Raw genomic sequence first — 26,088 nt, 5'->3', positions numbered from 1 at the left:
GGAGAATAAGGGTGAATTAGGAGGATGAAAGGACAGAGAAGGATCCTTACTTAGAAATTCTGTCTTCAGAGCTGGTGCAGCCACTCTGGAAAACAGTATGGAGGCTCCTCAAAAAGTTGAAAATACAGCTACCCTAAGACCAGAAATTGCACTTACTAGGGATTTACCCCAATGATACAAATATACTGATCTGAAGGAGCACCTGCACCCCAATGTTTATAGCAGCAATGTCCATAATAGCCAAACTATGGAAAGGGCCCAGATGAATGGATAAAGAATCAAAAAGAATCAAAAAGAATACGATCTTGCCATTTGCAACAACCTGGATGAAACTAGAGGGTATTATGCTAAGCGAAATAAGTGAATCAGAGAAAGATGATTATATATGATCTCACTCATATGTGGAATTTAAGAAACAAAACAGAGGGTCATAGGGGAAGAGGAAAAAATAAAACAAGGTGAAATCAGAGAGGGAGACAAATCATAAGAGACTCTTAATCATAGGAAACAAACGGTTGCTGAGGGTTGCTATTGAGTGATGGACATTAATGAGGGCACATGATGTAATGAGTGCACTGGGTGTTATATAAGACTGATGAAGCACTGTCCTCTACCTCTGAAACCAATAAGACATTATATGTTAGTTAATTGAATTTAAAGAAAAAGAAAGGAAAAAATTCTCATGTAAACATGGCTCTATTTCTGGACATTCTTCTGTTCCACTATTTACTCCTATACTACGGAACACATCCTTTTATAATAAAAATAATTCTTATGATTATATAAAAAAAATAAATTCTGCCTTCAGAACTGGAGGTGACACCATTTCTGCTATCTCACAAAAGGGAAGGGGAAACTAACATGTACTAAAGACTTATTTTGAGGCTGCGTGGTAGAAATGTTCACATCTGTATTGCATTGAATCCTTCCAGGAACCCTGTAAAGTAGGTAAAGAGAGTTTTAGAGCCTTGTTCAAGGTCAAGGATGAGTTCCATAACCAGGTCATCCGATGCCAAAGCCCACCCATCAGGGGAAGGCTAAGGTGCAATTACAGGGCTAAATCTTGAGCTATGTCTGCCATGCTTGGTGTGCTCAGTTCCTATTTATGTAAGAGGCTGAGAGCAAGATAAATATTTAGGCAAAGTTTTAAAGAGGAAGAAAAGTCTGCTTGTAGGAGCACTTTTGTAAACCAACACAACAGACACAAGGTATTTAAATCGGCACAAGGTTGACCCAAAACTGGAATTCAAGGTTGTGTAGACCAATCCTCAGTAGAAACTTTACAGTCTTATTTACCTTGACTGAGAAATGTTTGGAGGAATTTCCTCCACGTCGGGAACCGTTTCTCATTGACTGGCTGTGCGTGCTGTGCTAAAATGCCCGCCAGCTCCTCGGAGATCTTCACCAAAGCTGGCTCCTGCAGAAACAAATTAAATAGAACCACAAGCAATTTTACTACAGAAATGAAAACTGCTTGTGGAGTGATTAAAAACCAGGCCTCCAACAGGCAAAAAAAATGTGGTTACTGTTTACCCAGAGTCAGAAAGCCATTTTGAAATTTTTCTCTAATCTTCTAGGCATTTCAGTTTTCATATTTCAAAGTAATTTGGCCCCTAAATATTGCAGCGAGTCGTGCCTATCGTTTCTGAAGGGCAGCCTTCTGTCTGGACATCAGGAAATTCGGCTGCAGACCCAGTGCAGCTGACCAGCTGAGTGTCCTTGGGCAATGGGCCTCTCCACTCTGGGGCTCAGTTTCCCTTTATGTAAGATGGGGGGTTAACTACCTTGCCCCAAGATCCTTTAGAGCCGAACGTTTTTTATTCTATGACCCTAACAGGGCTGACCCTGGGGGAAATTATGGAGTTGAAAGAGTCTTTCTCTGGCACCTCCAACTCTTTAAGCTGTACCTTTCCCCCTTTTGAGGGCCCTTCACATTCTACAGCCATAAGATCAAAGCCTGTAACTTCAGGCTAATGCTGTAAAGGTGGGATTATAGGGGAGCAGATTGGAAGAGTGAGGTTTGGAGAGGGGCTGGCATTCCCTACTAGTGAGAGCCTCATCTGACTAGACCTGAGACAAGACCCCTTACCATCATCAAACAACCCAAAAACACAGAGCCCCTTGTCAAAATGAAAACAGCTGGAAATCCCCTAAAGAATAAAATGCCTGACTTTTTGATATAAAAAGCCTGGGGTTGCCAGGGCCATTGTTTATTTTTTATTTGGATAGTCTTAGTTGACTCTCTAAAAATTTTCAAATAGAAGCCACCTCTTTAGATTTTATTTCTGGCAGAAGTAAGGCAGGGCATTAGATATAAAACCATTTGATGGGCAGTATTCATATTCAAAATTCGGGATGCTGACAAGAAAAACTCCAGCTTTCTTTGGGTTGTGGGGGCCTTCTGGGTCTATGTGTGAGTGCTCAGTGATTTGAAAGAATTGGAAAAGAATCCATTGCTTTGGTGAGTGGGGTTGAAAGGAATCTTAGAAATAACCTGTATACTCATTTATTTCCAACTTCTCTGACATTAACAAAGTAACGGTCCTACCCACCCCTACCCCCCACCCCCAGCTCCTCAGGATATCTTTCATTCTGGGTCCAGTGCCCTCTGAAAATCTATAATAGAAGACAAATATCTGAGAGCATACTCTAGGCAGGTCCAAATAATCTGAATAATTTCTGAAATATCCAGAAGATCATTGTGCAGGGGCTGGAGGTCTGTTCAGAAGGATTGGGGAAGCTGGCTTAGGCTATGAGCCTTTGCCTGGGAAGGTGGAGGCAGGGAAATTGCTGTCAATTGCAGGGGGCCTTTTGCCTTTCATGCCCTGCACCCTCTACTCCTTTGCTCTTTACTGGACATTGCCTCAGGTCCCCATAGCCCTGCATCTCAATCATAAGCATACACAATGTGCAGTTCCAACAATCTGGACCTCCTCGTTGCTCCCTCTTGGAACACTGTCCTCCAAACCCACCTTCTTTTTGTTTCATACTTGTTTCAGTTAAAAGCATTCTACTCTATCGAAGAAGACCAGTTGTTTGTGATTCATGAGGTGCTGCAAAGCTGGGATGCTGAAGCATGGCTGTTGATTCCCACCTTGCTCAGGAAAGCCCAGTGTCAAAGGAGGAAGCCTCACATGCCAAGCCCTCCCTCAGGACAGGGGAGACTTCTTTTCTGTTCTACTGTGATTAAAGGGCCTTTCCTGCCCTGCTTCTGAAAAATGTTAAAACATCTGCGCAGTGATCTGCCATGTGGCTATTTACATTAAGACAGTCCAAAGAGAAAGAATTCATTTATTCATTTGCTCACGCATAGATCAATAAATTACAAATAGGTGGAGTAGCAAAATCACAGAGACAGAGAGAATAATGGTGGCTATCCAGGACTGGGTGGGGGGAATGGGGAGTTGGTGTTGCATGGGTACAGAGATCCAGTTTTGCAAGATGAAAAGAGTTAGGGAGATGGATGGTGGTGATGGCTGCCCAGCATTATGAACATATTTGCCATTATTGGACTGTACACTTAAAAAATGTTTAAGACATTAATTTTTTTGTTATATGTATGTATCACAATAGAAGCAATTGGAGGACAAATGACAAAATGTTAGGCCTTCCTTTTAAGTAGCTAAACTATGGAAAAGAGTGTCTATGTGTTTTTAGGGAGGTAGAGATGGAGCAGAGTCACTGAAGGAATAGGTGGAAGTTTTGCTACATAAATCTTGATACTAGATCTACATCAACTTGAGAATCATTGATTCTCCCCAGACAACACGTGAAGAGGGGCCTCTGTGACTTGTCCTGTGATTCCTACTGTAGCCTCACCTCTCTCCTCTCCAGCTCCCAGCCTTGCCCCAAACTCCCCTGGTTCAGTCTCCTCTCCTCTACTTCCTCCCCTGGCTGCCTCCTCCTCATGCTAAGTTACTCCAGGTCACACCTCCCCCAGGAAGCCTTCTCTGTCATCAGTTGGGTATACTTTCTCTGTGCTCTCCAGCTCAGTGGGGCTCCCCAATGGCATAGCCAGTGGCTTTGAGGTCATTTGGCCCAGTGCTCTGTACAGGGAACACTCAATGTGGAATGAATCATAGCGGTAGTAAACATGGACCCAGCCCTGAACAGCTGGTTACAGAATAAGGGAAAACATGAAACCTCTCAACAGGCCTCCCTCCTTGCTGCCTAGGAACCACCTAGGGGGATGACCACTTAAGAACCACCAATTCTTTCTGGGTGGATATTATGGGATTCCCTGCTTCTGAGAGGCTTTGGGAAGATAAATGAGGTGACATTTATGAAGTGTCACCTCAGATGCAACATGCTATGTGAGGGCCAATAATTAACTTGTAGGGCTGAGGCTTGTGTGAGGCATCTGGACACTGTGCCAAGCTGCCGTCACTGCCTCTGCTTCCACAGCCAGCCATTCTGCTGATCCGCAGCATTTATGGTGTGCACAAAGCCACAGCAAGAGGGTAAATTTCCTAGAGGAAAGTCTGCTGCAGGAATCTGGAGGATGAATCGTGTCCCGTCATGAGAAGTACACAGCTGAAGGCACTGGTGGGGTGATGTTCACTAGAGGATGCTGGGGCACATGGAGGCAGCTTAGGGCCGTGATTAACTCTCTAAGAAAAAGATATGAGCTGGAGTAATGGGGTGGGTATTAACTATTCCATTAATTTATTTTGAAAATATCTGTTGGGAAATTGCAAAGATGGGTATACTAAGAATGGTCTTAGTACCAGTGAAAAGAGAATTGTCCCCCTACCAAACAACCGAATCATACAAACCCTGCAGGACATGCAGCTCATATAATCAAGAAAAGGCAGCAAACCAACATTCCATATAAGAGCCCTGTTTTGTCTCCCCCATTCCCACAAACATCCCCCAACAGCATAGTTTCTGCTGAGAACTTGCATACTATCTGGGCGCCGGTGGATGAGGCCAGAGCTCAGAGCCAGGTGCAGAGGACTCTGTCGGAGCAGTGGCGAGACAGCTTAAAAGCACCCTCTTCTTTTCTTTTCTTTTCTTTTCTTTTCTTTTCTTTTCTTTTTTTTAAGAATTTATTTATTCATGAGAGACTCAGAGGGAGAGAGGCAGAGACATAGGCAGAGGGAGAAGCAGGCTCCCTTTGGGAGCCTGATGTGGGACATGATCCCAGGACCCCGGGATCACGCCCTGAGCCAAAGGCAGATGCTTAACCACTGATCCACCCAGGCGCCCCTAAAAGCACCCTTTTCATGGGTGCAGCATGGCTCAATAGCCACGGAGGGCCATCCGATGTCTGATGCCAGTTCTCAGTTTCAGAGGGGCGGTTTCTGTTCTCTAATGATTATCACTTTGCATAGGTCAGACACAAGTACCAAACCTTTAAGGGCAGATGCTGGTAAAGGAATATCTGCTGTGATCCAGGTTTATTCCCTTCAAAATGAACTCAGGTACACCTAGGCGCCCACACACACCCACGAACATAACCACACCAGACAAACCCCTAGGCTCATGGGAATGGTCAAAACTGTGTACATGGGGATCCCTGGGTGGCTCAGCGGTTTGGCGCCTGCCTTTGGCCCAGGGTGCAGTCCTGGAGTCCCAGGATTGAGTCCCTTGTCGGGCTCCCGGCGTGGAGCCTGCTTCTCCCTCTGCCTGTGTCTCTGCCTCTCTCTCTCTCTCTCTCTCTCTCTCATGAATAAATAAATAAATAAATCTTTAAAAAAAAAACTATACATAAAATACTTTTCCTTGTCAGAGTAGGCTCACATTCATGAGCTCATTTGGTCCCTACAGTAACACTCCAAGGTAGGCCTGCACAGTACTATGCCCCCTGCTTTACAAATGGGAGGTGGAGTCTCCTAGAATGAAGAGGCTTGTTGGCGTTGTGAGATTGTGTTACTGGGTGATTTTTAACATGGACTAAAGACAGAAAAAAAAAAAAGAGGTTGTGGGAATGAATGCTAGCTTGCTTTCTTTGCCTCCTCCTCACCTCCCAAAGTGTGTATATATAGAAGTATATGTGTGTGGGGGTATATATACAATACATAAAATGTCTGTCATAAGCCAGCAGTGGTGAGGGGGTGGGCATCTTCTCTATCCTACAAGCTTGTAAAGTGAGTAGTTAGAAAGTTTCACTTCGGTGAGTCACATCAAGGTGGTAGACTGCCCAGTCAGTGTTTCAGAGGTCCCACCACCCACACGGAGTAGATCATTTAGAGCTAACGACTCTGGGGGTGTGGAAAGGAAAGTATGTATCCTATAGGTGATAAATGGATGTTAGAAAAATTCATTTTACTTTTTGGAAAAAAAATCAGAATTCCAGATTCTTCTTCCATCATTATTACACTGGCTCTGCCAACACACATTAGCTGCTGGACTTTGTGGAGCTGATAGCTCTAGAGTAATTCCCATCCAGGAGAAACTTTGGCAACATCTTTGCAATTGCACAGGCTTGTCACACTTTCTCCAGTACACACATTTACCCCCAGAGTGCATTGACAATAGTCATGACCTTGGAAGGTTTCCAAGATACCTGCAGAGCATAGAGCACAGGGCCTCCCTCCACCCGACCAAGACATTCTAAAAAGTCTTATCTGTCAAGCATGGACCTTGCCTCTCAGCCTACTCTCTTTTTCTATCAAGAAAGTGTAAATTTGAAGGAAGAGAGATATCACTGAAGGAAATTCGTGATCTCTCAGGGGAAGCTGCTAGCATATCCAATTTAATACTGCCCTCAATGACTAAAGCTACTTCAAACTCCAGAGAGTTAACTTTCCCAGGTAAATTCTCTCTCTCTCTCTCTCTCTCTCTCTCTCTGTGTGTGTGTGTGTTGGGGAGAGGGTGGGAGAGGGGAAAGAATGAATACAAATTAGAATGCTCTAAATATCAATCTCACCAAAATCCACTTTATTTTAGAAGCTTCTTTGCTAGATCTGCAGTGGTAGATTAAGGAAAATAATGTCTTGGCTAATCACTTCTAATCTCTCACATCACACATTGGTGGTGTTCAAAAGAGAAACCAAGGAACCTAGCTAGATTGTTCTGCTTCATAAAAATTTCTGATATCTCTAAATGCAGGAATGGAGGGTGGCATAAGGTGAGAAGGGCAGGACAATGACCTAAAAAACTAAGTAAGACTGTCAGTGTTGAGAGGGGCCATGTGAACCATCTAAGTCAAATGCTGCATGTTACAGAAGAGGGGATGGGACTCCCACACCCACACATTGAGACTGTAGGCGCTCTCTTGCTGCCTCTGACTCCTGAGTGAGTCTTCTTCACCAGCCTTGCTGCCTCCTTCAGAGCGTAAAGTGTGGGGCACTGTGAAAGGTGTTCAGGATGTGAATTGGTTGGTGGCACAGAGATGGAGAGAAGAGAAGGTTGAGGGCAAATTTAGAAAGGTTACTTTGCTGTGCATGGGATGCATTTACCACTATGGTCATTTTTTTAGGTAAAATAATAGCTCTCACTTACTGAAAGCTTACCATGTGGCAGGTCTGTGCCAGAGATTTTTTATATTTATTATCCCAAAGCCACTCTTGGAGTAGATATTATCATTTCCATTTCATGTCATACATCCATGAAATAGCAAACTGGGATTCAAATCCAGTTGATACCAGTATGCCAGAGTGCAATGGGATCTGTTTCTGTAACCACCATCAGAGGGCATAAATGGTCACTCTGGGTCAGATTAGATCATCCATATGAGATGCAAAGGCTGTGCTGTCAAATTAATGAAAAAAATGGTAGAGTGGACATCTGTTATTGGCCACCCAACATCTTTGTCCCCTTGTTCAGGGTAACGATGTCCCAGACTTCCTTTCAAGAACTGCCCCTACCACATTTTTAGCTGTGTCCAAGTTGATGAGAGCGACTCACCCTCAACTCCCGTGTTCTTTCTTCCTATTGTCTTGACCAAAGACAAGCTCCAGGAGCTACTGGCAGCCATCTTACAACCCTGCAGACAGCCAGCCTTAGGGTGGAGCTGACATTAATGTGCAATGAGGAGAGATGGAGAGTCACTGCCTCCTTAGTGGTATTGAGACACTGGATTAAGCCTTGTCCAAAGTCAGACTAAATCCTTGGATTTTCAATTAGCTGAGATAATCAAGCCATTTTGAATCGGATTTTCTGTTACTTGAAGCTCAAACATTTTAAGCAGATATAAATGGGTGGGCCAAACCGTGTGCCCACGTCTGTGCTGGATGCTTTCAGTCAGCAAACGTTCTGATTGTCTGTGTGTTGGTTACTCTCATTCTGCAATTGGTAAGTGAAGTTTTCACTCCTTTCTCTCCATTAAGATCATTAGGAACAGTCCCTCTTTAGAGTACAAAAATATGCTGAGAAGATGAAGGAAAAATGAAAATGTCTTCAGCAAGTCATAAACTACTTCCCACACCTACTTAAAGTTTAAGGACTGCTTTAATACTCCATGTTTAATTGTTAATTGAGAATTTAAAAATCAAAAATGCCAACTTTGCCTTCGATGAGATGGAAAATTATGCTGCTGTAGAAGGTAACATAATGTAAAACAGCCAACATTACCAAGGCACACAAATGTTTTTGGTATGTAAAATTGCTTTGTAAAATATTTGCTCCATCTGCTGAAAGCGGCAAAGACAATTTTCCCTTGATAGCTAATGGCCCATTTCGGCTGTGTGGCAAGTGATTCGCTGCGGTGGCGGCTCTCATTAAACAGAATGGTGAAAATGCGGTATATAATTCCATACTTATGTAGCATTATCCACTCCCTGCTTCTCGAGGAGTCTGTCCCTCATTATGTAGGCCTCCACCTTGTACCAACATGCAGGCCTAGTAGTTGATTTGACTGGAGAAGCGTTTTGTCCAACTGAGGCACATATGTTGTGCTTCCATTCCAAAGCTCAGCACAACTGCTTCACCCCGACCAGAAACACTAGAGAGGTTCATTCCTTTTCAACTTTCCAGCACTTAAACTGCTGTTTCTTTCCCCCTCCTCACAGGGGGCCGTGGTTTTCTTTCTAGGTTCACCCTGTCGTGCTGCATGCTGGGGTTTCAATAGATCAAGATTAAGCATTTCTTAAAATTCTTAATTGAACTTTGCACACGCACAAAAGCAGGAAATTTGTCCCCCTAGGGCCCAAACTGCCATCCTAAGAGCCCAACAAACACTGTCCTTGGTTCCTGATGTACCCTGCAGTCTTGTGATCTCTCTCTTTAAAGGAGTCGTTTACACTACACCCTGAATTACTCCAACATCTGCTGAAGGAACAATTAAAAATAAATAATCCAGGGTGGTTTAAAAAAAGAAGAATATGTTCATGGTCTGGGAATGATATTAAAAAGTAGTTACAGCTGCAAGTGGCAGATTTTTTAAAAATATTTTTAACGTGGGGAAAATGGGTTTAAAGGAAATTGTATGAAATAAGAGTGACATCAAGTAAATACATGAGTGTTTTAAAGATTACACAGCCTTTTGAAGCCATAACCATGCAGTTTCAAAATCAACTGTCAGTCGAAGTGGCCATAATTATTATTATTGGTAATACATCTCTTTCTTACCAGTTAGAGAAATATCACGGGTTGAGAAACTGCATGTGCTAAAAAAAAAAAAAAAGAAAGAAAGCTCTTTAGCTGGAAATCGAACACAAAAGAAAACACATGTGCCCTTTGGACTTCGATTTTTTTATTCAAGTGGTAGAGGAGAAGGGTGAAATGAGACATTAGAAGGAGGATTTTTATTTTACTTTTATACAAAACGAATGGGCAAGCATTTATTCTTCTTGATCAGAATGAAGAGCCGTACCTTCTTCGGTATTTCCACATGTGTGAATGTATATACTTGGGCAGATATGATAGCTTTATGTACTTATTACTGTGTTCTTTCTACAGACCACGCTGGTGAAAATACCAGAGTAATAAGTCAGTGAATTCCAAAAGTGAAGATTTTGGTCGGATCTGGTGCCACGATAGGAAAGTCCGAGTCTTCTCAAGGGCATCCCTGTCTCACCCAGGGGCACGGAGGACAGACGTCCAGAAGCAAATGGCACAGTCGGAGGCAGAGAGTAAAAACTCATTCTGAATCTGTTCCAAATACCCGTGTCTGCTCTGTGGTTTTCAGCAAAGCAGATATTTCCAAAAGAACTCCAAGGGGGACTTCCTGGATGTGAAAACACGAACCAATTCTCGTTTCTCTCATCTTTTGCTTTATTCCTTCCTTCCACGCTGTTATTGCGAAAAACTGGCAGTTAAATTCAATTGATTCAGAATATTCCGGATCCATATGGCCGCCAACCCTGGAGCTGAGGCGGCCATAGCGCCTCACTGCTGTTCTCAAGCATTTGCCTCTCCCCTAGTCCCCAGATGGTGGGAGTAGCATTTAAACCTCCTTTTCTCTGCCTTGTACAATAGACCTTGGCACCATTTCAACTGTTTACTCCGGTAATTAACAGCTCTGATACCACAACAATTACAACTCCTACACTCTCACCACAATAATGCTATGAATTAGTGAGAGCTAATGGCTGGAAGGTAGAGTGTTTCCAGACTGTGAGATCTGTGCATTTTTAGAATAAAATAAAAGGTACAAACAGCACGCTTGCAGTAGACAATGATTACCTAGTAATTAGTTTACACAAAGCTTCCTATTTAATGGCAAAACGCTGTAATTAACGTGTGACAGAAAATCAAAGGGTACTTTGTAAGCATATGAAAAATTAACACTGCAGGCCCATAGCTTTATGTACTGATTAGAAGCATATTAAATCAATAGGACACACAAACCAACAGCTTGTGTAGCTGGTTATTATAGGTCCTCGGAAGGGGGACCCGGCTTTCATGTACTTGGGGAGGCAATTTCCCTTCTCCTGTCCTCTTTCTCCAGCCCAGTAAAGTACCTCAAACCTTTCTCTGGCAGCTTCATGAAAATAACCATTGAACTGGAAGAAAACATTCTAAGTCATTCTCAGAGATAAGGAAAAATATGTAAATGATTAAAGCTTTCCAGTGATTGTGGTGACGTGCTGCTACGCTAATTAGAAAAGACACCAACTGGAACCAGAAAATGAAGCAACTGGGTCTCGAGCTTGTGGTCAGAGTAAGCTCTACTTTATCAGGTCAATGCCTCTTTATTCGACATGTAGAAAATTAAAATAACTGGGATAATTTTCAAATGATAAGAAACCACACTGGTTTATTTTTTTAAAGGTTTATTCTTTTAAAGACGTTATCTGGTCAATCACTGGGTGGACACAATTGGATCAATAGTGCATATCTTCAACAGCCACAATCCTATAGAATGATAATTGACGCACAGAACAAAATTCTAGAGGCCTACAAGATGCTAAAAGACCTTCTAAATCACCCAAGGAATATTAAATTGTATATACTTGTGCAATGTTACCTGCAATTTAACTGTAATACAGTTTTATGGTAATATTAATAATAACAGGGAGCGTTTCTTGAAGGCTTATTGTGTGCTAAGTACATTGCTAGCCCATTTACAAGGGTATCTTATTTAATTTTCACCACCCACCCCCATGAGGCAGGTACTAATATTATCCCTCTTTACAGATGAAGAGGTAGAGACTTGGAGAGCAAAAGTGATTTCCCATGGCTCCCCTCTAGTGACCTTGATGTGTCTGGGCTACAGAACCCTGAAGAGCCAGACCACCTCCTGGTCATCCTGAATGTTCAATTATTGAGACTAGCCTATTCCAACACTTATTCAGCCTAAGAGGGAGTTTACCACGCCAGCCAGAACTAGGAGACCAAACAAACAAACAAACAAAAAAAACACCGAAGTATGTGGCTGCTTATCCAAAAAACAAGGTTTGAAATGCCCACCATATTTTTATTGCTACATTTAATCATGAAGTTTGGCTACTCTGAGCTTTGTGAGAATTTGTTTACAGGCTTACAAAAATGATCACGCTCCTGTATTGAGTTGAGAAAGGCACTGAAAGTTTGTCACTTCCATGAACCATCAAAGGGTGGTATCTAAAACTCACTCTCATCACCCAAGAACATATACGGGTATGAGAGGCAGTTGGGTTACAAAAAACTGAATCCTTAGGGACTCCCCAGCAGGGCTCTGGCCCTTCTACAGCTCTCAGGTATGTGTACCGACTGCCCTCCTACCTCTCAGCTCATTGCCTTTGGGGGAAATTTCAGCACAAAGTTCTACTGTGTTGGGGAATGTGTTTTTCCACATCTCTGTAGAAAGCAGAAGACCTGTCCCTCAGGCAGCTGGTCACAATGGCAGGGACGTGGGGGAGAACACTGCTCTGGATTTTCAAACAAGGGGTCTTTTCTAAGTAGTCTCAGCTCAACGTGGCAAGAACATTGGGCCAGGGGATTAGATATGGGTTCTGAGCTAGACACCATCATTTATTAACTACATGAAGTTGGGCAAGTCACTTAACTACCTAAAGCATCAGTTTCTCCACCTGTAAACAGAATAACAAAACTTATCAAAGTGGTGTGGAGGTAAATGAGTAGGTACGTCAGGGTTTTTATGAGATTGAATGAAACAGTTCACAAAGTGCTGAAAGGCCTGGCACCCGCCCCCCCCCCCCCCCCAGCTATTCTACAATGCTAATTATTATTAAGACACATAAGTGAAGACATCTGTTTGGGAAAAGTGATTATGTACTTATTTGGTTAAATATTTCTTTAATCTTGCTTTTCTAAAAAATTATGTGGTTGTAGGATAATGTTTCCTTGGGATCACCTAATATACCTGCTAAATTCCACATAAGCACCAAGTCTCAGACATCCTACAGTGGCTCCTGTGACCCAGAGGCAAGGACATCTCAAAAGATGAAGGTCTTTGCAATAGAGACATGGAGTTCTAAGGCACTAACTAGGTAGGTGATGGTTCTCTGTAATTTTGTTAGTTGATTTCATTCTGCAAGTAAGCAAAACAACTACTGTGGTTTATTCTATTTTTCCAAGGCGTGGATGCCTTGAATTAATTTATTTTTATTTTTATTTTAAGTAGGCCCCAATGTAGGGCTTGAACTCATGAACCTGAGATTAAGAGTTTTAAGCTCTACCTACTGAGTCAGCCAGGTGCCCCCATATTTTTAATACAGATTGTTTTCCTTGGCGATCCCCAAATTAATTTCTGATGTCTAACAAAGTGCACAGAAGTACAAGTAAACATAAAACTGCTCTTGGATGGACTAAAATAGCAATATTATGTAGTAGCATTCAAGAGCCAGTTCAATTCCTCCTTTCTCTTGTAAGTGGTAAAAGACCTTGGCATCCTGTACTGTCCATCCAGGGAAATAGAGGCTCAACAAAGGACTGCACAGAGAAAAAAAAATGGCTTAGCTTTCTACATGGAGAAACTGTTCTAGAAAGACCTTTTCTTGCAAAGCAGCATCACCAGCAGCATCTCTGCCACCAAGCCAGTCTCCCAGGAATGAGGGAGGGAATATTTACCCTTCAAAAAAAGGAAAGAAAGAAAAAAAGAATCACAAGAAGGACTGGTACCACAGCAAATGTCTACCCGGGTCTCCCTAGACTGTCTTGGGTGACAGCGGCTAGGAAGGCTTTTCCCCTACAAGCGTGCCTTCCTTTGTTTAAGCCTTCATTCCCACTAAATGAAAAGAAACACCCCCAACTGGGGAGTGGGGTGTTTGGAGTGTGTGCAAGTGTGTGGATTCATTAAACCTTAACAAGCATTGAGTGCTTAAGTGAGCAAGTTTACTGGCACCTATTGCGGAAAGTAGGTTTTGTTAGCTGATAGGATGAAGTAAGAAAAGTTGGTACCAAACCACCATGAAAACAAAAGATCCCTTATTGCCACTGTGGCCATCATGTAATATTATGCTTTTCCTAAAATCACCTACATGTCTATAGGGTTTTTGTTTTTTTAATGTGATGATAGCTTTTCCAGCATTTGTTGATTCTGCGACTTTGTTTTGAGTCTCACTTGCAACCAAATAACTCTGATCCTAAATTAGATAAGTAGAAAAAAAAGATGATCTTTGTATTAGATCCTTGAGTCTACACTGAATCATGCCTACCTCTAAAACCAATATCTGCAAAAGATGCAAGAGAATCTCAAAACAGTTCAAACTCTCATAAACAGCACTGTTTTTAATCTGTTGCCTACAACATACCAATGAGAAAAATCATGGTATCGTGTCATAAACTGCTATGCAAATGATGCTATTTGTAAGTATTAACATAATTTAGTGCTTACAGTCATATTCTCATTTCTAATAATTCTCCCAGAATGGAGTCTTTCTCTGGACTCTTAGCCTGCAGGATAGTCTTTCATCAAGAAGCTGAAATTTTTAATAACCTGCCAGCATATGTTTTGTATGTGCCAGGCTAGGCTTGATGACACAACATCTTCATTATCAAAAGAAACAGGTCTACAAACTGTAATAGGACATTAAAACATGCCTGTGCTCATAAAGTAATGCTTTGATGTCTAAATGTGTAGCATTACTATGGTCTTCTGGAACAAAGGATAATTCTAATCCTAAATTCTCAATAGCTGCACTCAATGGAGATTGCAGTTCACTTCTACTCTGAATACAATTTCACTTTGAAGGCAAAAGAATGTCAATAGTCTCCTACCAAAAAAAAAAAAAAAAAAAAAAAAAGCTCTTTGGAACCGCTTTAGTTTTTATTTTTGGCTTCTAACTACATCATGGCTAAGCACAGTCCCTCACAGTACTAAAAAGACTTCTGAATAATTATTTTTTCCTTGTTAAAATAAAAAATGATGTAGATAATTAATTATTCAAGAGTTTCACATTTAATAATATTAACACTAACACCAAATGTATTTGGTGACAATTTTAAATGGTGTAGTTTAAAGTAATTGAAATTAAATAACATGTAGTCAGGTTTTAAGTGCAATTTAGCCATGTGTCATTATTCTAACTATTTTTAAAACTTAAAGTCAAACATTTTAAATTTATCATAGTCTAGCATCTATCGTAGGGAATTCTTTAAAAATTATTAGCTTGAAATATTGAGAAAAATAACCTTGCACACTAACATTTTTATTTTTTTAAATAAAAAGTCTTTTATAAAAAATATAGTCTTATTTTCATGTTTTAATTTCAGTAATTTGGCTTTGAAAAGAAAATTCTATACAATATGAAATAAAATCCAATTCAAACAGAACACAAGAGAAATCTCTATGGGCCTCAAAATTAAATACATTTTCCTTGTTTTATTTTTTTTTTCTAGAAGAGTAATTCACTTTGGTATCCTTTAAATAATATGTAAAAAGCTGGCCATGACAGGTAGTGCATTTAGTCCATTCACTCACTGATGGAGGGGGAAGAAAAGCCCGGAATAGATCATGGGGAGAACAGTAACATTTGTCAAAGGGAACTCTCTCTTCTGACTGTTCTCTAGATTTATTCGTCATTTCACTTCCACAAGAATAATGTGGTTCTCTCTGTGTGCCCCTCCCTTTCCATCACTTGTGTTTTGATTCATATATTGTTGTAGTGGGATGCTCAAAGCAGATGCAACTCACTGCCCAGCCCACTGCTATGTATGTCAGCAGGGAAGGAGTTAGTTAAGGGAATTTGCACCCAAATTTTCCTCGTCAGTTATGCTTTCATTAGTATGTCAGCCAAAACAGAGATTTGACATTAAGAGAAGCCAGGGAGATCTAGGCCTCTGGATGGAAAGTGAGGCAGCTTTAAGAATGGTGGATTTAATTGATATATTAAAACCATTAAAATTACTTTAATTATTAAGTAAGTTTGGAACAGACTAAGAGGTTGTACAATTCATCCTTCTACCAGTATATGTGGAAAAACATACACATCCACTCATATGCTAAGGTTTCTTTCCTATTATTTAGTTTCTGCTGGGAGGTTTTTTTGGCTGAGATGTATTATTTTCTCAACATCTCATAGGGACCAGCAGTTACATAAATTTCCTTGAACTGTCTTCAAAAACATATGACTGCTGACAGAATGCTTTTATACATTAGCTTCCAGGTGACAGCCATTCACTACTAGAATTTTCTCTCATAATAAAATACAGCCAGCTTAATAACAACACTCGTTAGAAGCATATGATCAAGACCCATTTAAACCAAAAGATAAGATTTGTAATGTTATTTGAACATAGTAAAAAAAATTACTTCCTAATTATCATAATCAATTTGAAGATGTGACTGAAGGCTTTTAGGGCCCAAAGAAGGGACGTTTAAAATAACCTAATCAAAAAAAAAATAAATAAATAAAAATAAAATAAAATAAAATAAAATAACCTAATCATACAGGCTTCCAGTTATGGAATGAATAAGTCACAGGGATGAAAGCACAGCATAGAGAATGTAATGAATGGGATTGTCATAGTGCTGTATGGTGACAGAAAGTAGTGACATTTGTGGTGAGCACAGCATAATGTATAGAGTTGTCGAGTCACTGTTTATATGTCTGCAACTAATGGAATATTGTGTGTTAACTCAAATTTTAAAAAAATTTAAAAATATATTAGAAGTAATGTTAAAGTAACTTGATTAAGCCCATTCACTTTGTATATGAGGACTAAGGCCCAAGAAAGTGAAAATGATCTAAGGTCTCACGGCTGACAAGTGACTCAGCTGAGTCTAGAAGAAAGTGCTTTTGACCTCCCAGATGAGCCTTTTGCATCATCCCTTAACTGCTCACAAACAATGTGGGTTTCTGTCACCATCAAACTCACCTGTGCCCATTTCTTTCTCCAGTCCTCATAGCCGTATCTGCTCCTCTCCTTTAGGAACCAGTCGTAGCACTCCAGGTGGGAAGGAATGTCACAAAATGCAGTCCCGTTTCCTCCAAACTCATAGTCCATTTTAAAGAGCCAGCGTTGGATTTCCAGGTGATCTATGACCAGCTGACCCAGCTGCTCTAGCATCTGTGGAACCCAAGACACAGCAACATTTGATATGGCTCATTTCCTAGATTCCATGAACTTAGTTGTACTTCTCAGGTGTATTTACATGGTCTGTTCATTTAATATTCTAATTATTAAGACAGATTAAGTTTTAAGTGACATATATAGGATGTGAAGAAACCACTAACCACTGGGACTAAAGGTATGTTTAAAGGAAAGTCTTATTTATGAGAAATTCTGAAATTATCATTTTGCTAGTTTTTGAAGACAAAAGAATCTCTGAATATCTGTAACTGAATCTTGGTTTTGTTTTGTTTCTTTTTTTAGAGCATTATGTGTTTACTTATTGATTCATCAAATTATTTTTTTTTATAGTTTCAAGACCATAAAGAGTTATACTCTTGAAAACTTTAACTATTTGGAACTTTGCTGAGTTTCTAAATGTCATAACCTATAAAGGTTTAATTGTTTCCTCATTAACGTACATGAAATGCATTTGTTTGACTGGTCAATTGGCCAAGTATGTCATACGTATTATGGGAACAAGACCCATAAAGGAGATAAAACATTCATGAAAATAATTATGTTTTATTTGAAACAGTATTCCCTCAAGAATGGGGCTCAATCCCATGGAAATGGAATGGATAGAAGTTGAAGTTTTATCATAATGATAGCAACATCTAACATTACTGAACTCTTGATAGGAGCCAGGGCTTTGGCTAGGCTCTTTACATGACTTTTCTCTTGTAATACTAAAAAATGAAGCAGATGTCATTATTAGTTCCATTTTATATATGAATAACTGAGACTCAGCTGATTTACTTTTATTATTTTTTAAAGATTTTATTTATTTATTTGAGAGAGAGAAAGCACAAGCCTGGGGCGAGGGGTGCGGTTGGTGTGGGAGATGGAGAGGGAGACGGAGAGGGAAAAGCAGACTCCCCACTGAGCCAGGAGCTCAAGCAAGGGGCTTAATCCCAGGATCCCTGGATCCTGATTGAGCCAGATGGAGGGTGATGCTTAACTGGTTGAGCCACCCAGGCCCCTCAAGACTCAACTAATTTAAATAATTTGCCCACGATCACAGTGTTAAGTGGAAGAGCAGAGACTCCACTCAGGGACACACTGACCCCAGCTTGTTCCCTCTCCTCCATGTGGCCTACCTCAGCCTGCAGAGAGGTGGAAGAGGAGAGTGAGGTAGAGAAAGAAGTCAAAAGAGAAACAAGAGAAGCAATTTTCCTTGTAGTCAATAAGCCACTTGGGATAAATTTGAATCATACAAAAGTCTATAGCCCAGATTACTTGATTATAAGTAATATTCTACTAGTAGAACCTTGGAGAAAACCCATTAAATCACAAAATGATTTTTTTGTCTGGTCTTCATGTCAGACGTTCTGGTCTGTATTACCCAGAAAGAAACAAAACAGTATTAAGCATTCTCTCTCCTGAGCTCTCTTGACTATGGTCTTCTGTATTTAGGGAGGTAGGTCTCCATGACACTCTTATTCTCTTCTCTTTTGATGAGTGTTTGCTCACCAAATGGATTTTTGATTTTTGGTTTTTTAACCAAAGAGTGTGAAAGCACTCAAGATTATAGTTATGCTGAAGTCTGAAGCTAGAAGATTAAAATTGTTTTGATTAAAGACACAATCTGTTCTCCTATATTGTGTCTTTTCAGCAAATCTTCCTGGGGATATTACACCACACAGCAGTATGGAAGTGATATCAAAATGGGCATACTTGGGATCCCCGGAAGCCCCATGCAACCATGGGGTATTCAATTAGGGTGGAAATGGAATTATCTTAGCTCCCTAATTATCAAGTAGTGTCTGTAGATAATTTGGTGTTTAAATGACAAGTACTCTTGTCTGCATACCATATGGCTATGAGCATAGCCTAGGAAGGTTTTGTAACGTGCCTTCCAAAGTTGCATCCCTTCTTCCTCTAATGTGTTGAGAAGATAGATTCTATATTTAATCATACTTTGCTGTATCACTATTGTACTTTGCAGAAGTAGAAATGGTCTCTGGCTGTTCATATCTGATGAAATTCTTCTGCTAGTCTAAGGAAAGGTGTTCCAGCCTTTATAGTGTTCTAGCCTTCATAGCCTTTTTCATTGTATGTTCAGATATATTGTATATTTGGAGGTTTCAACTACTAACAGAATTATTATCTGTTTCTTCCAAATCCTATTATTTGTTGCTTCTGAGAATCCTATAAATGAGTGTCTGTTGATGGATCCCCTACAGTAATGAAGAGGATCAATAGTATTGTAAAGACTGCACCACTGGAAAGAATTATGTGCTATCTTTAAGTGAAAATTGAACAGTGCTTTTAAAATAGCATCGCCAGTTTTGATTATTTAACCGAAGCTGTCAATATTTTATACGGAGCACATGTCAGAAAGAGAGCTTGCATGGTTACTTTATGGATCAAAACAGGAAATGCTCACTGGGCTCATACTAGATTTAAAAAATAAACAAATAAATTACTTAATCATAAACCAAATGACTTTATGCTATTTCCAAACATTTATCAATTTTCTATTTGAGTCTATCTGTTCAAAAGAGGTAATATATTCTTTAATTGCCTTTCATTTTATACTGGTGTGGAGCAAAGTAGAAAAACGCCAGCTGCTAAAATCCAGCTGATAGTTGGGAATATTTATTCACCTAAATTAAAATAATCACAGCTTTCTTTCACTGGCTTTAAGTTTATGGTGCACATCGGTAAAAAGTCAGTGTTATTGATTCATCACCATCTGCAAATTCAAAATGCTGACACACTCAGATAGATTAGATAGGGCAGTCACTATCTGGAGAATTCTCAGTGGAGTACTTTAATTCTTGATGACCTCAGACATATGTTTTCAAACAAGTGGAGTGGAAGTCAGTGATAACTTGGTTTATTGTGATGTGATTTGCACATGCCATAGGTTAAATGACATCCTTCAAATCCAAGTTGTCTAGGAGGTTTTTTTTTTTCCGTGTCTAGGAGGTTTTTAGGAGGAAGTTTTTTTTTTTTTTTTGGAGGGGAAGCTTGTTTTAATATTTTTATATTAAAAATATAAAATTACAATATTCTATTGTTTTTTAACATTTTATTTAAATTCAATTTGCCAACATGTAGCATAGTACCCAGTGCTCATCTCATCAAGTGCCCTCCTTAGTGCCTGTCACCCAGTTACCCCATCCCCCCCCACCCTAGGAGGAGGTTTTTAATCCTGTTCCTGAGTACCAGCATGAGAAGGAAGTTTTACTGCATTCCACAATGAACACATACAGTTCTAAAATATTTCCTAGCAAAGATGGCCCGAGTTCTCATCAGTCAAGATGAAAGCAAGACTTAACATAAATTTTGCATATACACTTTAAAGTTTTGAAGACTATTTTCTGTAATTTACACATGTAAAGTTATAGTTTTAAAGTGCATTTCACTTATCTCAAGTCTCAGCTGAGTATTCATTCTACTGGGAAGCAGAGTCAAACGATGCATTTTGTTACCTTCAAATTCCAGTGGAGACTAATGATAGTGAACAGTGGGGCGCACCAGTTCAGGAATAGCCTCTCTCTCTTATTAAAATTGCCTGTGCTTTTTCCAGACTCTGCAACTTCCTTCCTGAGTCCATGTATTGCCCAAGAACAGTCTAGCAAGACTGAAACATTTTAGGGCAATTAAATAAATTAACAATACCTTCTCTAATCTTTAGAGAAGTATGATTTTGAAAGGCTTGATTTTGGGGACTCAGCAGCTATGACGTACAGAACATCATGATAAAGCGACTGAGGGAAGAAGGAGGATCCCTAAGTATGGTCCCTCACAAACTGCTTCATTGTGCACAGTTCTTTAGATTCCTGAGAACTGTGTTGTGCCTGGGGTAGTCGTGATTGGCCAGGAGTAATGGTCAAGAGATGTCTACTGAAACAGAGGTTAGGAAATGTTAATAGCCATTTGTCTTTTTATTTTCTTTCTTGTGAAAAAAGGTAGTGGTTACATGGGAGAACATCTGCCAGAGCTGACTCAAAGATCATTTCCTGGGGATGTTACACCACACAGCAGTATGGAAGTGATATCAAAATGGGCATACTTGGGATCCCATTGTTCTCTAAATGTTTAGGATCCTAAAGGTCTGCTGGAGGAATGCATAGCCAGAGACCTGGTTCAAAGCAAAGACATGGATGCAGATAGTTTTATTCCTGGACCCATTTCCTGTCCTCTTTCCAGGATTTTTCTCCTACTCCCTTTATGGCCCCTTCCTCAGGAGCCAAAGGGTTGTGTTACAGAGCCAAGGATGTCTACAGCCCTCTGCTGCAGGACCTCTGCAACCTGACTGGGCAGAAAGGCTCACTTACTGAGGTTTTCCAAACTTGCTCCTTTTCACCAAAACTGACTCTAACATTTCTTAAGGTCTTCCTAAATGACCGGCTAGCTAATATGATGATCAACTTAAACCATGCTAAGGCGATAAATACTGACAGCAGATTAGTATATCGAAAGGGCCTTCAATGGCTTAACCCAAATAAGTAAATACCTTAAGGAATCCCAACAATTTCTGCAAGGCCATTAGAAAGACACTTTGAAACGTGAAGGCCTAAAGCAGATACCATCAAATAGCTTAGGCATTCCATATATTCTTCATTGGGTAGGGCTGGCTCTAAAAGACCTGAAGCTCCCACAAGGTCAAGAAGGTGTGAAATATTTGAACAGAGCCTCATTCATCCACCCCGCATACCTGTTGGTGACGGTAGATGCCATATACTCCAGGAGGGACTGGCACATCGGCACTGTCAAAGACCCGTTTGCTTCCTGACTTGCTACTATAAAGATGAGCTATTTCAGGCTCTGGACCCAGGATGGGTATATTTAACATATCCGCCACAGCCAAATCATCTCTGTGGAGGAGCCCGCTGACGATGTAGGCCTGTTTTCCTTGGATGAGATTTTTTATTCTTTTGATTGCCTTGGGACTGTACATCAGGTAAGTGGCCAGACACATATGATGCTTCTGGGGGGAGACCATATCATTCTTGTTAAAAGGTGTTCTTTTTCTAGCCCATATGCCTAATTTATAATGTTGCACACAATAAATGCATTATTAATAGCAGGCTGGGTTATGACCTATCCTGTTGTTTAGCAGTTTAAATTGATAAAAGCTGTTGGGGTGAGGCTCTATAATCGCTCACATCTTTAGTGTGTTGGAAATAGGCTCACTGGGAATAGAACTAATTACTACACATCTGTATTTATTTGATCCACGTGGAATTATCCTTCTGTCAGAAGGAAAAGAGGCTGGCGGCCTTTGGATAATAGTGATTCATCTCTGCAACACTTCTGGCATGGTTTAACACTAAAGCGTCTGGAAAATCAATACAAAAAATGAAGAAAAAAAGCTTTACAGTGTGCTTCACTATACAGGACTCCTAATCCAGCAACTCTTTAAGTGACTCCATAGGCAAAGGGCACTTGATACTCTCTTTCCAAAGTTCTACCACCAAGTCCATTTTAGAAAAAATGTACTTTTATAATGATTATTTTGGTTTTTAGCCAATACTCTGGAGAAGATTCATGGATAGAAAAATATTTGAAAATTTCAACAAGGCTTAAATTTATTTTCCAATGAAAAACTCTTTTTATTTTTGACTATTTAGACCTTGCTCAGGAATACATGTGACCACTTATTCAGTTAAATACTTCTGGCATGTCTAAGAGGGGCAGAGGACAGAGCCAGGTGGTCAACATATACCAAAACCACTACAAGGTTGTCTCTACATTCAAGGAGTAAAGACACAAGTGAGTATAGTCAATGGATAACTAAATCAAGGCAGAGAAGGGCCATAAAGAGTAACAGAGGGCTCAGAGGCATAGAGGAAGGAGGCAGAGGCCATGTGCTGGTGGGGATAGCAGAGAAGTCCAATTACTCATTTTCCTTGGACCTCAGTTTCCCCCTCTGTAAAATGAGTATAATAATAGTAGCCATCTCATGGGGATGCTGTGAGGATTCAATGAGATAATACATGTAAAGCACTTATAATGGTGCTTTGGACATAATAAGCACCTAATGAACGTTAGTTAGTATTTTATTATGAAAGAGGCTGGGGTTGAGGTGAATTTTGAAGGATAGGTAGGATTTTATTTTTTTTTTTAATTTTTTTTTTAATTTATTCATGATAGGCACACAGTGAGAGAGAGAGAGGCAGAGACACAGGCAGAGGGAGAAGCAGGCTCCATGCACCGGGAGCCTGACGTGGGATTCGATCCCGGGTCTCCAGGATCGCGCCCTGGGCCAAAGGCAGGCGCCAAACCGCTGCGCCACCCAGGGATCCCGATAGGTAGGATTTTAATGGGTGAGAATGACCATGGGAAAGACATTAGCCATGGATGGAATTTGAGGACCCAAGGCTGAGCTTACTTTCTCTAGAGAGGAGGGCATCATGGCACAAGAGAAAGTGCTGGGGGCTTAGGAGTTCTGGCTTAGAATCCAGCTCTATCACTTATAAACTACCTGAACTTGGGCAAGTGACTTATACTCCCTCTGCCTAAGTTTCTCCATCTGTTTATTTAAAAGATATATTTATTTGAGAGAGAGAGAGAGAGAGAGCAGATTGAGGGAGGAGCAGAGGGAGAGAATCCCCAAGCAGACTCCCTGCTAAGTGGGGAGCTGGATGCAGGGCTCGATCCCATGACTCATTAGATCATAACCTGAGCCAAAACCAAGAGTCAGATGCTCAACTGACTGAGCCACCCAGGTGCCCAAGTTTCTCCATCTATTAAGTGGAAATAAAAATATCCATTTGCTGGGTTGCTCTAAGGATAAAATAAGATAATGAGTGTATAACACTTATTATAATGCATGGCATTGAGTTGATATTCAATAAATAGTAGTAATTATTATTACAGAGAAAAACTCTCTTTTTATAATAATCAAAATGCCATGCAGATTATATAATGCAAGGTGCCAGCATCCTAAGGATTTTGTAGATTCACACCTACTTCAGCAACTCTTGTCAAAATTATCTACTCAACATGGCATTAAAATGTGGAGAAATGCTAAGCATCTCTTTTCAGGAATGTTAGCAGCACTTGTTTGCAAACTGTTAGAAGGTGTAACTGATGAGTATGGGAGAAAGACAGTGAGGAGAGCCCTGGCTTTCAGTCTTGCCTGAATTTGTAACTTGCAAGGTAAGTTAGAAAACTTGACCTTTCTGAGCCTCAGCCCCCATATTCAAATGATGCATTAACTAGAAGTTTCTAGAGTCTTTACAGCTCTGAAGTAACTTTCCCTTTAAAACCAGAGCTCTTCTGGGTTTAGTTTAATGGGTACAGAGATTCTGCTTGAGATGTTGAAAAAGTTCTGCAAATGGATAATGTGATGGTTGCACAACAGTGGGAATGTACTTAAAGCCACTGAACTGCACACCTAACATGATTAAAATGGTAAATTTTATGTTATATGTATTCTTCCCCTAATTACAAAAAAAAAATGACAAAAAGCAGAGCCTCTCTGAGAAGAGCATTTATATGATTTAGGCTACAAGGCCTTTCTTCCAAAAGGGTCCTTCTATTTTAAGCTCTTAGATCTATGCAATATGCCTTTTCTACCATAATTTAAATCCATTTTCAACATATACTTCCGAGAGTGCAATTCTAGGAAACCCAGTGTTTCCTAGACAATGGCTGGTACCACCTCTTGAGGTTTTGTTTCCCATCTAGTTGATCACCATCTTTCCTCCTTGTTTATCTCACCCCTTTCCTTGCCCTGCAAATTATTCCAATGAGGAAATGTAAGAAAATTAAATGTTGGGGTGAACTGGGAATTTGAATCATAATTGTAACATATGTAACACAGTGGGCTTTACAGAGTACCTAGAAGAGTGTTTCAAGGTGGCTGTGTTCTCAATGTAAAGGTCACAAGGCCAAAGCCTTCTGACATTATTCTCTTGTTTGACCCATATAACACTGTACCAGTGAACTTTTGGAGGTGAGGAAATGGAGGCTTGAGTGATTTGCCCAAAGTCACACAGCTAGTAAAGAGCAAAGGCAAGATTGAAACCCGGGGATTAGTATAGTTTTATGCTACAGCTACCAAACTTCTCCCATTCTATAGACTGAGTAGTAAAGGTCTGGTGAGTTTATGAGGTGTGATGAGGGGGTGCCAGATGCAGTGATAGAACCGAATGTTAGAGTTCTGAGCCACTTCCAGCCAGGCTGGGTTTTTGGCTCCTCCAGGTTTGCTTATCTCTGTTGGCAAGTACTCAGCCGGATTCTGGTTTATGGTCATCTATGGGCCTGCCTTATTCTTCAGGCAAGATGGTACCACAGTTTTGTGTTTGATATGTTTTTAATGAAGATTTGAATATGAGTGAGTGATGGTACAGCGCACATTACTGACCGTTTAGAGAAATTCGGGATCATCGGATCCAGGCAGTAGATTAGCACAGATGACAAAAGTCTAAAATGTTCCTAGTTCCATAACATTATAGCTACATTTCATTTATCACCACTAATTTTTTTTTTGACCTGAGACAAAAAGTAGTTGTTTGGGATGTCTTTGTAAACATTAAAATGTTCAAAACTAGACATGATGACTTTATAAGAGCACTTTTCACCATTACAGATTCAGGCATCATATAGTAATTTGGAGAGATGTACAAACAGATTTTTGGCACGCTTTAAAAAAATTTCCTTAAAGCCATCCATTTGAATGAAAATCAGCACTGATACAATCTCTCAAACGCATTAAAAGGAAATAAAGCAATAACTAAACATGAGCAGGAACTGATTTGAAAGTGAGAGTTTAATTTTTGTATTTTAAAAAGTTGATTGCCTATGAGTGATTAATTACTCAAATAATTTAAATTTAAACTATGAGAAGTATTAAACACTTAAAATATTCCCTACTTGTTTCTACTCACCAAGGTGCAAACCTAAACTATGAATGTGACTCAATGCATCTGTTAGCGCCAACTGCCTATCTCTTGCCAAGAAGCTGAAGAGTGGACTGCAGGGCACATGTCTCAGGGTAACAGGGTTGTAGAGCTGAAAAGGTCTTTGAAATGCCCTAACCCATCACCTGATTGTATATATGAAGATCAGAGGACCAGAAAGGTAAAGGAAGCTGCCCAAGCTACAAGGTCATCCAGGGGCAAAACAGTCATTCCAATACATGAGAGTGTTCTGGGGTTGGACAGATTTTGGGGTCATACTCTGACCCCATCAGTAACTTTGGACTAGAAAGTGAGACTTGCTTTCCTCAGCCATAAAAGAAGATTG

General features: G+C 40.3%; 1 protein-coding gene and 1 long non-coding RNA gene across 17 annotated transcripts in view; one reads left to right on the top strand and one right to left on the bottom strand.

Annotated features, from left to right (window-relative positions):
• The window catches only part of LOC144303437 (uncharacterized), a 109,436-nt gene extending 98,699 nt beyond the window's left edge, over positions 1-10,737 (top strand). For both annotated transcript variants that reach the window (XR_013370490.1, XR_013370489.1), the window contains one exon: positions 9,844-10,737. This is a non-coding gene — a long non-coding RNA (uncharacterized LOC144303437). The remainder of the gene's footprint in view (positions 1-9,843) is intronic.
• Positions 1-26,088, bottom strand: part of IQCH (IQ motif containing H) — a 213,427-nt gene that overhangs the window by 70,888 nt on the left and 116,451 nt on the right. For 13 of the 15 annotated variants that reach the window (XM_077881589.1, XM_077881590.1, XM_077881591.1 and 10 more), the window contains 3 exons: positions 21,551-21,823; positions 16,648-16,839; positions 1,297-1,417 (listed from right to left, as the gene is read on the bottom strand). In XM_077881589.1, the coding sequence (XP_077737715.1) occupies positions 1,297-1,417; positions 16,648-16,839; positions 21,551-21,823 (586 nt within the window). Of the gene's footprint in view, positions 1-1,296; positions 1,418-12,887; positions 13,400-16,647; positions 16,840-21,550; positions 21,824-26,088 lie in introns of those variants that run through there. The other 2 variants (XM_077881601.1, XM_077881593.1) reach the window with 2 other exon arrangements.

The sequence above is a fragment of the Canis aureus genome, chromosome 32 (assembly GCF_053574225.1).
Source record: "Canis aureus isolate CA01 chromosome 32, VMU_Caureus_v.1.0, whole genome shotgun sequence".
Taxonomy (NCBI): Eukaryota; Metazoa; Chordata; class Mammalia; order Carnivora; family Canidae; genus Canis; species Canis aureus.
Note: the sequence above shows the minus strand (reverse complement) of the source record. Positions and strands in the feature narration are given on the sequence as shown.